This window comes from Eubalaena glacialis, chromosome 19 (assembly GCF_028564815.1).
Source record: "Eubalaena glacialis isolate mEubGla1 chromosome 19, mEubGla1.1.hap2.+ XY, whole genome shotgun sequence".
NCBI lineage: Eukaryota > Metazoa > Chordata > Mammalia > Artiodactyla > Balaenidae > Eubalaena > Eubalaena glacialis.
The window spans coordinates 8,473,329-8,486,481 of record NC_083734.1 but is presented as its reverse complement, the minus strand read 5'-3'; the positions used below and the strand labels follow the sequence as shown (position 1 = coordinate 8,486,481).

The window sequence follows — 13,153 nt, the reverse complement described above, 5'->3', positions numbered from 1 at the left end:
ACATGTTTACTGATTTCAGCATATCCTTTACATGCCAGATGACCCAGAAAGTTAGTGTATTTCTGGGGCATAAGTAAAAAGGATAAATAATTATGGCTTATCCGTTGTCTCACAGCTAATGATGCAGGGGTATATTCCTCAGAGATTTCCTACTTCTGGAAGAGTCGGTTCGTCATGTGTTCATAACTTCAAGCAACATAAAGTATAAACGAATAATTTTTTAGGAAATCTCAGTACTATCAGATGGAAATCATCCTTCTTCTACATCAAGCTTTAAATTGAAAGAAAACATTCAATGATCTAAAATGGTAGAGGGGCAATACTTTTAATGGAATATTCAATGTAAATTTTTCTTTTGCCTCCCTTGGCTGCCAATACAGTGAAATTAAATATAAATTGGAAGTATATATATATATATATATATATATATTTTTTAGCAGCTCCAAGTAAATATCTGAAATTAAATGTAAAGCTCACACTCTAAGAAAATGTGAACATTATCTTCTATTCTTTGGTGTTAGCAGTTGGTCTGCTTGTTAATATAGCATTCCTGACACATAACTACCATCTCAACCTCTAAATAACTTCCTATTTCCTATAACCCTCAATATACTTGGTGGTGTGAAGATTAAAGCTTACCCAATTAGCCACCCACTACAGCCGAGCTAATCACATAATCTCTGAGATGGTCACAGAGCAGTGGAGTACGCAATGATTTTTCTTCTCTCTTTACAAAGATTTAACTAATTGTGAGAATTGGCAATGCTCTCAAATATAAAGGGCAGGAGGGTTTTCAGTCAAAGCTGTGTCACTGCTTTATAAATTAGGGCTTATCTTCTTCCAAGAGACATTGTTACACAGAGACTTCTTTAACAAGTTTCCAAATGCCCTCAATTAGTCAACCATTGCTTACTGAGACCAAGTCTCACATCAAGGCTTACTGCTTTAGAATAAGGATCAGTAATCCGTAAGGTAAAACTCAGATTCCGTCACATGACAGCTACGCATTCCATTATGGGATTTCTACACTCGTGTGTTTAAAGGAAATGCTAATCCAAACTGAAGTTTGACAGTACTCTCCTCTCCTTAATAAGTCCACATATGACGAGGAAGAGGAAAGTTTTGCGGGGGGAGGGGGGGGAGTAGCAGGACTCCTGAGAATGAGGGATGGGGAAGAGAGAGAAAGCAAAGACTTGGGGTGAGAGAGGAGGAGGAGGACACAGAGGAAACCAGAGAAGAGGAAAGAGCTCAGGACGACAGAGAGGGTCGACAGTTTTCAGGGAGGCCTGGTTGGGTCAACTGATCTTGTGGTGTTGCTGCCAGTTATTACGGGGCTTCGAACTACCAATTAGCAGAACACCCCCAGTTCTCCAACAGTACATGTGGTGATGGTCTAGCATGAATGACAAGATGTGCCAGAGAGAGCAGGTCTATAACATTTAAGTTCTGATAAGGCTTCCTGACCAATGTGTTTCTGTAGGTTGTGACCTAAAAGCAAGACATGAGCCACCCCCCACCCCCCAGTGACAAGGCAACCCACAATGATATCAAGAATGACAGAAACCATCAAAAATAATGGAGGAATCCAGAGATTAGGGAAGCAAACAAAAACGATGGAGGAGCCCAGAACTAGGAATCTGCAGGACTGAAGAAATCTTTGCAAGTCACTGGAGACCATCAGAGCAACCGACGGGCAGGGGAGGGAATGAGGTTTCTCCAGGGACAGAGCTGAAAGGTCCCCGACAAGGTCTCAGAAATGACCGGGCAGCCTGACAGTCAGGAGGTGGGAGGGCAAGGTCCAACTGGGAACCCATATCCAATTCATGTCTACAACTGAATTCAGATCCTCAGAAGGCTAGGTCCAAGCAAGTTATTCGGGTATGGGAGGTTGGGGAAGGAAGGGGAGGCCTCAAAGGTGGGTAATTTGGGGTTAAAAAAAAAGGGGGGGGGGCAAAAATAACACTGACATGGGCAAGTGGGTGAAATCAAAGACTGGAAACTCTGACCTCAAATCTAAGACAGTCTGCTTCTAGCAATTTCCTTGACTTTAACCTGTGCTCGTGCACACACTCATCCACACACGTACTGCCTGCCTCGATCAAGTCTGCACTGCCGCCATCCTCCCTGATGAGCTGGGGTTGGGCAGTGCTATCTGGTGTTCATTTCACAGCCCTTGAGTAGATTTCCCAGGGCTTCCTCTACATAAAAATTTGAGAATGGTTTTACCTTGTATGCATTTCCTTACTGATCAGATTCTCCTAGAATGTCTGTAGGACTTGCAATTTTTTGGACAGTTATGGGCTGAACTGTGTCCGTCCCCCCAAACCCCCGGCAAAACTCATTCGTTGAAGTCTTGACCTCCAGTAATCCAGAATGGAACAATATTTGGAGATAAGTTCTTTAAAGAGGCAGTTAAAGTGAGGTCACGAGGGTGGGCCCTAATCCAGTAAAAGGAAATTTGGACATGGACACACACGCGGGTTTAACAGAGGAGAAGACAGAGAGGGAAAATGGCCATCTACAAGCCGAGGAGAGAGGCCTGGAACAGATCCTGCTGTCATGGCCCTCAGAAGGAAGCAACTCTAACGGTGACACCTTAACCTTGGACTTCCAGCCACCGGAACTGTAAGAAAATACATTTCTGTTGTTTGAGCCACCCGGTCTGTGGTACTTCATTACAGTAGCCCTAGCAAACTAATACACGTATACACGGACATAGGTCCAGTGGGTCTAAAGCAATCCTAGCCCAACAAGGATTCACCAGTAATTCACCTTCCAGGCCACCTACCATTCTCTTTCCTCTTTTTACCGCAATGACTTACGCACTTTCTTTACAGGGAGAAGTATCTAATTGCCGCACTGGTTTCTCATCCTTGGGCACGTTCTATGGTGCCTGGAATGGACCATCACGGTCTGTTCTATCCATTTTACCTCATCAAGCCAATCCTCAAAAGTCCTGTCTCCTCCACAGGGCTCACACACTTTTAAACTCTTCTGGAAGCTTATTCTGAATTACTCTAGATTTCTGTGTCTGAACAAATAAAACATATATGGTTCCCGCAAAGTTTCATCTTGAGAGCATGGAAATCAGCCTGGCCTGTTACCTTCATTATTTCAAACCCTCAGGAATTAGTTACCCCTGCTTCAGTTTCCCCGCAGGCTGGTCTTTCTGTCCCTGGCCAGCCCAACCATTCACCAATAAGCAACACCTGCAGGCCCACCAGGTAGCTCAGCCTTAAATTAAACAGAGGAGGAGCAGGGGGCGTCCTGGTGATAGGACTTCAGAGGCCTTGGTGGGCCTCCATCCAAAACACCTCTGCTACTGACCTGCTAAATTCCCTAAAATCTTCCTACTGCTTCATTTACTTTGGGCTCAAGGAGGCTTCAGCTAAAATACATCCAGGAAGGTAAGTCGCTGCCAGCATGGATTCCATTGCTAGAATGAATGTGCGACTGTTTACCATCAAGACCACAGCCAGCAAGCCGGGCACTGAGGAAAGGGACACAGGAGCCGTGGGAGGTGAGAATGGGAGGGAGGAGAGCCAGGTGCAGAACACGAAACGAGACTGGTCGGGGAGGCCAGGTCCCCCTCAAGCACTCAGGGCTGGGACAGGAGGGACACGGGGTCTCCGGGAAACAGAGGAAGCGACAGGAGCTCGCTCCGCGCCTGAATAACACCTTGTAGTTGTAAAGGCTTGAGAGTTTACAAAGCCCTTCACATTCCAATCACCTCACCTGGTCCAAACAATGAAAAAGAGGCAGAACACACACCCCCCTTTTCAAGTCAATGATTCTGAAGCCCGGATGACTGGCTAGGAAGCAACAGAGCCAAGTCCTTCTAATTCCTGGTCCAGCTCTTCTTACGGTGCAACAGTTAAAGAGTTCCCATCTGAAGACACACAGATCTAGAGGAAATCCAAACTCTGAGACTGATCAGTCTTAGAATCATGTGCAGGTTACCCGACCCCTCCAAGCCACAGCTTCTCTCCTGTAAAGTGGGATGTTACAAAGATCTGAGCGCAGGCCCGTACAGCTTAGCATAGTGCCCGGCACACAGAAAACACGCAGATGTAAGCCGTTAGCGCTCATCTCTCGAACCCCGTGGGAGAAAGCAGTGGTTCTCACCCCGCCACCCACCCACGAGGAGCCCCCCCACCCCGCCCCCCGTGTTACTGCTACCCATTCCGCCCGCCAGACTACTCGTTCAGACTCTGCAAGTATATGGTCTGGACGCTTGTACGTTTTTTTGTTGTGTGTTTTTTTTTTTTTTTTTTTTTTTTTAAGCCTCATGGGTGATCCTGATGCCGAGTGCCACAATTAAGAACAAGTGATACAAAGCAGTATTTCAAGCTGGAAGGGGCATTCAAACCACCTGAGGATCTTGTTCACACGCAGATTCGATTCAGTAGGGCGGGGGTGGGGTCTGAGACTAATTTCTAAACACAAACCCAGGTGACGCTGAACCTACTGAACAGGTCGTGCTTTAAATAGCAAAGAAACAGATCATCACAGGAGAGAAGAGGGGTGACCAAAAAGATGGGGGTGACAAGCAGTACGAGTAATTTTGACATACTGAGATCTAGAGAAGTCATTCTGGCTTATACATGAGTTAACTTGAATTTTACGCTACCTAAAACAGCCTGTTTGTGGCCTATCAAACATACATTGTACACCTGTTTTTAATTACTAAAGAAAAGGGCGCACTGAGCAGAAGTAAAGACCGTCCACGTTAAAAAATAAAGATTAAAGGCCCCTCCCTTCCTGGGACGCCAACGTTAGTCCTCCTTTGATGATAAGATTCCCTTCCCAGGTGCCAAGTCCATCCTGTACCTGCTGTACATATACATCCTGGTCTGTTTTTTTGATACCTTGAAGAAATGTATCCCTGACTGGTTTAATGTTCCTTGTTCTGACAAGTTATAAAACTGTGCTAAAAACCCTGCTTCTCTGGAACTATTTCTCAGAGTGATCTGGGGCTAGTCCTCAGTTTGGCTCAAATAAGACTCTTTTCTTATTTTTCGTCGACCCACGTGAGGGGGGCACCAAAAATCAACCATACCCCCCAGGAAGGCCTAAGGCCCAGACTCGACGGCGACCCCTGCGCAGGCCAGACCTCGCCCACTGGTAAGTCGCTCCTCTTCCTCTGCAGCCATGTCTGACAAACCCGACATGGCCGAGATTGAGAAATTCGGTAAGTCGAAATTGAAGAAAACAGAAACGAAAGAGAAAAAAACCACTGCCTTCAAAAGAAACGACTGAATAGGAGAAGCAAGCAGGCGAGCCGTAATGAGGCTTGCGCCGCCAATATGCACTGTACATTCCACAAGCATTGCCTTCTTATTTTACTTCTTTTGAGCTGTTTAACTTTGTAAGATGCAAAGAGGTTGGATCAAGTTTAAATGACTGTGCTGCCCCTTTTCACATCAAAGAATGGCAAACTACTGACAACGAAGGCCGCACCTGCCTCTCCCATCCAACCTGTCTGGCTGGCAGGGAAAGAAAAGAACTTGCATGTTGGTGAAGGAGGAGGCTGGGTGGGAGGACAATGAAATCTAGAATAAAGAGTAAACTGGTCCAAGGTGTCCTGCGGGCTGTAAAATACAGTTTAATGAGTGCCATTTTTTGTTGTTGTTCAAATGATTTTAATTATTGGAATGCACAGTTGTTTAATATGCAAGTCAGTTTTAAAACCTGGGGAAAAAAGACCTAGGGCCCAAGTTGGCCCCTCAATATCATTAAACGACAATGAAGAGAAGCAGAGCCTGACACACAGGAGGCTCTCACCCAACGGTCACCGGCACTAGTCGTCAGAACGGCCACCTCCACGACAGAGGAGGATTTCCGTGTCTTCTCCTCCTCCAACCATCACCTCTACTTGGCCCCTCCTCCCCTATGAAATTTGCTTCTCCCGCCCCACGATACCTTCACTACATTTCTGGACTTCGATGTGAAGACCCGCCCTGACAGAGGGTATTCTCTCCTCGCCTTGGATGCCCTTGCTCAGCGGTTCTTTTTCACCAGCCCTGAATCACCACCTTCACCCTCCCACTTCACTCCTGCATCCGCCAGAGCAGTGTTGGGCACCACGAAGGACCAGCCAGCTCACCGAAGGCTTCCGCATCCACTTACAAACCGTGCCCAGGACACAACTCCTCCTTCCCTGACTCCTGGCTTTTATTTCTCCAAACGGACAGCTCCAAGGTTTCATCTAGCTTCCCGAATTCCATCGTTTCTTTCTACAAACCTTGGATCCCACGCTCCTGAGAAGGCTAGGTCCGACAGGCAGCCGCTGCATCCTCTTCGGCTCGCCCTTGGGCGGTGGTTTTTCAAGCCTGGCTGCAGATCAGAATCACCTGGGGCCCCTCTATGACCACGCCCTCCACGCCCCTGGATTTAATTGTCTGAGGCTGAGCCTCGTTAAAAAAAAAAACAACAACACCGCCCCTGGGAAGCAGTATGACTCCTAACCAGGAACAAGCTGCCGCCCCACAATGAAGGGCATCATCGTCCCTCGTGGGGAAGGCGGGGAGAGGCGGGGTTTTATCCTCATCTCACCTGTGATGGTTCCCACAATGACGTTAAGAGAGTTCTAGAAGCAGGGGGGGAGGCCAGTTCTAAAGATATCACAATTTATACTTCATTAACCTCAGCTGGGAAGGCCGGACCGCTTCTCTGGGTTCTTCCAGCAGAGCCGGGTACAGAGCAGCTGACAACGCTGTATAGTGTGAATTACTCTCCGGCAAAGGATAGAGAGAAGAATCCAATGGCCCCGCGCCTCTAATTCCATGAGCCACGGACTACAACCTTTAGGACACATTTTTATAACAAGTCAATTAAAAAAAATCATTTTCAGGGACTTCCCTGGCGGCCCAGTGGTTAGGACTTCGCCTTCCAAAGCAGGGGGTGCCGGTTCGTTCGATCCCTGCTCGGGGAGCTAAGATCCCACATGCCCCGTGGCCAAAAAACCAAAACATAAAACAGAAGCAATATTGTAACAAATTCAATAAAGACTTTAAAAATGGTCCACATCAAAAAAATCTTTAAAAAATCATTTTCCAACACAGATAAGAACATGACTTCCGGAGTTTAAAAGGCAGCTAACATAGCAGAAAGCTCAACCTAAAGAATGAAAAGACATTTTCTGACTTTGTATTATACCTAAATAGCCTTCCTCCAAGATGGGATTCAGCTGAACATATCTGGTTTACTAAATCTAGAAATTTAATGAAAACTACATTGCATAGAAAATGACAGTCAAACACTATAAATGAACAGACTATATTTTACTAGTTAAAGAAATTAAGCCATTCAGGAAACAGCTGTAATCTCTGCAAATAAATTTCACCCACCACATAATCCCTGTAAAGGAAAACATCGTACCTGATGAGATCTGGTTCTGCACCCTCGTTCTTAAAGGATGTCAGAAGTAGTCTCTCTCGAGTTACAAGATCATCCAAAAGGTTTTGTCTTCGGTCTCCTTCCAGCTGTGTTCTGCAGGCATCTCGTTAAGGTCCAAGAGCAGGTGAATTACCTCATTTGACCTATTACCTTATTAAGTGAGCTCTCCAAGTCAGAAAGGACTGTTACAGACTCTGATCAATCCTACCCAGAAGAGGCCTGAACCAACCTTCTCCTCCTGCTCTAACCTCAGACTTCACTGATCCTTCCAGTAAAGGACCTGGACAGAACCATCGCAGAGGGACTTACAAACACTGACACAGTTCCGCCACACGAGATCCTTCACTGAGAAATACAGTTGGTAAACACGATTTTCCTCCCAGCGGCCAACCCTGAAATGTCCTTCCTCTCAACAGAGCAATGTGACTCAGGGAGTCATCAGGCTTTGAGTTTTAGGTCACAGTGGTCAAGGGTTTTTCCTAGACACTAATATCCTAAGATACTCTGCTAAAAAAGGAAAAAGAGAAAGAAAAGTTTTCTATGTTGCCCCCTTTCTTCCATGTTAATGAACACCTATTAACACACCTGGAATATATTTTGTAAAGGGCTACTTTACGCAACAGATTTGCTCTAAAAAGCTGTTACCATCAGCTCATTAAACACATTGCATGAGCTTTAATTCTAAACAAAATTACAAAGAAATAATCGTATTTTAATGTGTTAAGCATGCTCGACTAGGAGTCCAAAGGCCTGCTAGTCCTATTTTGATCATTACCTATGATCCTGAACCAATTACTTCACCTTTTTGAATTTGTTTCTTTATATGGCACCCAGATAATCTCTCACACCTCTTCCGGCACAATCCATGGCCACAGTTTTCCTGGTTCCATTAAAAGAGTGAGACTACTGCATTGGATTTCTGGATTTATAGATACTTGTCCTTTCAAGAGGGGATATTAAACACTGCATTTAGGCCCCAGAAGTTTGAGAACTTGGCAGAATGAAGTAAGTTTCCCTGGGTGGGAAAACCACGGCCCAGTGAATCTACTTTTGTTGATAATTTTGAATAGAAAAAGCTGGCCAGCTAGCAAAAAAAGCAAATAAACCCATCAAAAATGTTCCCCAGTAACAGATATTAGTTAGAAAAATCATAAGTCCCCCCCAAACCAATGTAACTAACGAGTGTTAGTGACTTTGAATACTTAAAAAATAATAATGGATACATTCTCTCAACATTCCAGAATGCCACGCTTTCCTGAGAAAAATGACTACCATCGCTTTTCCGTTTCCTGCTTGACTACAGTCATTAAGAGCCCATCTTGGAAACCGTGAAGTAGCAACTGTAACTAAGAAACAGTGAGCTTAAGTCCTTCCTCTGTACTAATAAAAGGGCCAAATATTAGCCTTCTGATCAATGCAACGCCAAGAATAAATATCAATGTGTTTCAAATCAGTGGCAAATTGTCAATAAAGCAGAAGGCTCTTCTATCTAAAAAAACGCTCCTGGGGGTGGGGAGAGACAGAACCTATGTCATTGAATTATACAGGACAAAACTGAATTTTAATCATGGAAAACTATTAACTATATCACTATGCTGATTAGCTTTGTCTTCTGTTCTACGCTCAACCTACTCTGGCAATCTGTGGTTTTGTTGGGATTTTAGTTATCCAACCATCCAAGCAAGCATAAGCTGAATGATAATCCAATATTACAATTAAGCACAGATCTGACTGGCTCAGGAGTTTAAACATAAAAAGTAAAATCACATATCGTTAGAAGATGACTTTGGAGAACTTTCTAATACTCTTAGAGTAAGAAAGATCTTTCTAGTCAAGAATGAAAACCCAGAGGCCATGAAGGAAACACTAAATCTAGCTCTATAAAAATTTTAAATATCTGCAAAATAAAATTACAAGTGACAAATTAATAGTGGCAAATTTTAAAACAGCAAAGGATATAACAGGGCATAGAAAAAAGAAACAACAATAATGCTGATCAAATGAAAAAAAATGCAGTTTCACATTAGTAAAAGAAATGCACATTGAACCATGCTATCACTTTCACCCATCAGGTAAGAAACTACGACAGGACAGTTCTGGAAAGGGGCAAGGAACCAAGCACTCTCAGACATCCTTGGTGGGAATGGAAATGGGTTCAACCAATTGCCCCACTGCCTTCCATATACATAACAAAATTTAAAAGGCACATTCTTTCAACAGGAATTTCTCCTACAGATATATTCACATGTCTATACAAAGATGTAGGAACAAAGATGTTCACTGCAGCATTATTTATAATAGCCAAATATTGGAAACATTCTAAGGTCCGTCAATAAGGAACTAGCACACCTCTACAATTGTATGTTTTGCAGCCCCCAAAAAAAGAGAGAGAGAGAAGAGGAAAGCTCTTTATGTATCGATGATAATGATAGTTAACATTTCTAAGCACTTACTAAGTGCTACATAAGTTATTTGGTATGGAGTAATCTCCAAAATAGTGTTAAACAAAAACAAAAAGCAGCAGCAAAGAGCTAAACAGTGAATAGTATGCTCCCACTGCATACATTAAAAAAAAAAATCAGAGAAACATATATGTTTGTGTATACACTTAAAATTTATGGAAGGATACACAGAGTTGCCTCTAAGGAAAGGGAACTGGGGATTCAGGGTGTAAGGGAGACTTACTTTTCATCCAATATTGTTTTGGACTGTTTGACTCTATCAAATGCTAATTAACAAAAAATTTCAGAACCAAACGTATAATATGATCCCTCTGTAGTCAAAAGCATTTTATATTTACATGTGTATATATTTGTTCATGCCTAGAAAAGTCTGTGATGACAGGTACCAACCACCAACACATTAACTGTGAAAGAATGAGCTGGAATAGGATGGGGATGGGGAAGAGAGAGAAGAGTCATTGGTTAAAAATAAGAACTATACAGGTAGAAAGTACTTTTTTAATGAAAACAATAAAGGCAAGTTTTAAATTTAGCAGATATTAGATATAAACTAGTTGAGAATAAATTAACAATCAAAGAACATCAATTTTAGGAGCAATAAAACTTGGTGATTATGTTTTGAAGATTAGTAAGTGAAGAACAGAATCACAGACAGCTGATGCTAGGAGAGGCATAACCGAGTCTCTTGTTCTTCTGACCAGGAAACCAGGGCCCCGTGCAGCTGGTAACGGCAATAGTGGGCTAGAGCCCAGCTCTTTCCAGTCTAAGTCAGGGCTTTCCTACCACCTCGCGTGGGGCTTGACCACCAAATGTTCCAGGGGCTCCTCCACCCTGAGGCCCCCAGTGCTGCTCACTTAACTTTGCCGCTTCTTAGCATCCTGTTAATAACAATACCGGTAATATTAATTCAGAATATTCCCAGAGACTCCCTGTAAATCCGGGACAACTGGAAAACTGTCCAGTTACGAACACTCACTCCACCTCTTTGTTCTGTTTTTATTTTAATCTATTGAGAGAACAGAGCATAAGGAGATGAGGGGGAGGGTAGAGGAGGTTGAAGAGAATAAACAGATGCACAGCCCTTCTGCATAGCACACTTACTATACAGAAGTTGTTGTTAACGAGAGGTCAAAGAATCGTCTAGGCAGTGGTGACACTGCATGGATGTGGTCTCATGGTAGTTGGCGGAAGCGAGGACAGGGTAAGGAAGGACAAGTAGAACACAGGGCACACAGTCAGTGGCCAGAGCTGGGACCTCCTCTACCACCAACGTGGTGAATAACCAAGGAAGAAGGTCAGAGAACAGACAAATAAGGAAACAGAAGAACTAGCTACCATAGTACTTTTTCATCGGCTAGGCTGATTTTACATGTAATTATAACCAGTTTATGGCAATGCAACGCTGCAAATGAAACTGGGTCCTGATTTCGTATCACCAATACCCATGACCAACGTGCCTCAGCCCAGCTTCTCTGCTATAACCTGGGAAGCACTTCCAACCTACGATGGAGTGGGCTGAAGATGGTGCTGGACCCAGGGGACGCCCCACCCCCACTCTAGCTCCTGGAGTTTCTCCTTGTTTGGTAGAAGGCTTAAGAATTTAGGCAAGTCTTACGTGCAAATTAATTGCTCTGGAGAAGCATAATTACTTCCCACTGCCGCAAGAAGGACTGCTCAGAGAAAGTTTAAGGTCCCAGAGGCCAAAATATTTTTCTGGCTCACATAGTACTTCATCCCTTTCATTTTACTATTTTTTTTAAGTTAACAAACTCTGCTGAATATCTGTTACGTACCTGGCCAGGTCCTTATCTTCCTCAAAGCACTGATCATATTTTGCAAGTAGTATCTTAATACTATCACTATCTGTGTGCTTTGATATACCCTTCTTACTTGATTATAAACTCCATAAAAGGACTACCTGTAAATTCTCCAAGATGGCTGTAATTTTAACAATGATAAAATAGTAAGTAGCAGCTAATCCTCGAGGAGGGCTTACTTTATGTGAAACACCTTCTATGCATATAATTTAATCCTCCCAACAATCCCATAAGCCGGGTGTACTTTGATTATCCCTATTTCACAAATGAGAAAACAGGCACAAAGAAGTAACTTGCCCACAAAGGGTTAATAACTATCTTTTATTTAACACCCACAATTATGGGGGTGGATTGCCCTGTGAGATGCTTTAAATATATTTTCTTCAACTTTCACAACAACCTGCAAAACAAGCATGATTGTTCCTACTCTACAGGTTAATGAAACAAAGGTCAAGTAAGGCTACGTTGCTCTCTGGCCTTGGGGAAGTGGTGGAGCTGGTCTTCCACCTCAGTTCTGTCTGGCTCCAAAGCCAGTGTTGTTCCCAGTATTCCAACGGTGCCCAGACTTTTGGATTTCATGGAGCAGAAATATTTCCAAACAAACTGCGGGGATGGTGATGGGGGGATTTATATAGACCAATTATACATTTTGCCATCTATGGACATTCCAAAACCCACAACAGACAAAACTCTCATCTATCTTTACTATCATGGTGAAAAAGCAAGCAGATGTTAATACCCAAAACTAGGGAGAACCATGTAAACAGACTATAAATCAGAAAATTTCTACTGAAATAAAAATTATCTTGTCCTTATTTTTCTCACAATAGCAGACACCAGTGAAAACTGTCATGGCCAGGTGCAGTGTCTTAGAACCACTTCACCTCCACTGGAGCCCCGAGGGGCTATCCCTAAAATCTATCCAGTGAGCCTCTCCACACCTACATGTATCCAGGTTTGTTACACGGTGATTGGGGCATCTATCCTGCCATCTACCTATCTGTCTATGCATCTTTTTTTTCCCCAAAAAATACAAAGTGGAGCAGAGTTATTTATGGATTTTAAAAAAGTATTTCTAGGGAATTCCCTGGTGGTCCAGTGGTTAGGACTCGGTGCTTTCACTGCTGGGGGCCTGGGTTCAATCCCTGGTCAGGAAACTAAGATGCCACAAGATGTATGGCACGACCAAAAAATAATAATTATTACTATTTCTACAGGACTTCTCCCAAGAGACCAAAATACCTTTTGATACTGAACCCCTCTGTAAAGTGATTTTTTAAAATTCTTTTTAAAGTACTAAAAGTGCTGCCTTTGAAAAACCCAACAAAAAGACAAGCTTCACTTAAAGCTAATTCTAAGAATAATTTTAGTATTACCTGAAATTTCCCATGCGCCCTCCTGTAAACACACCTTTTCTCAGCTGGTGAGGCCATCATAATCCCCATCTCCAAGAAGCGCTGTGAACAGAAGTTAATG

At 43.4% G+C, this 13,153-nt stretch overlaps 1 protein-coding gene and 1 pseudogene across 3 annotated transcripts in view; one reads left to right on the top strand and one right to left on the bottom strand.

Annotated features, from left to right (window-relative positions):
- Positions 1 to 13,153, bottom strand: part of STX8 (syntaxin 8) — a 248,277-nt gene that overhangs the window by 219,505 nt on the left and 15,619 nt on the right. For all 3 annotated transcript variants that reach the window (XM_061175235.1, XM_061175234.1, XM_061175236.1), the window contains exon 4: positions 7,381 to 7,491. In XM_061175235.1, coding sequence (XP_061031218.1) covers positions 7,381 to 7,491 — 111 coding nt within the window. The remainder of the gene's footprint in view (positions 1 to 7,380; positions 7,492 to 13,153) is intronic.
- Positions 5,152 to 5,287, top strand: LOC133080361 (thymosin beta-4-like; annotated as a pseudogene).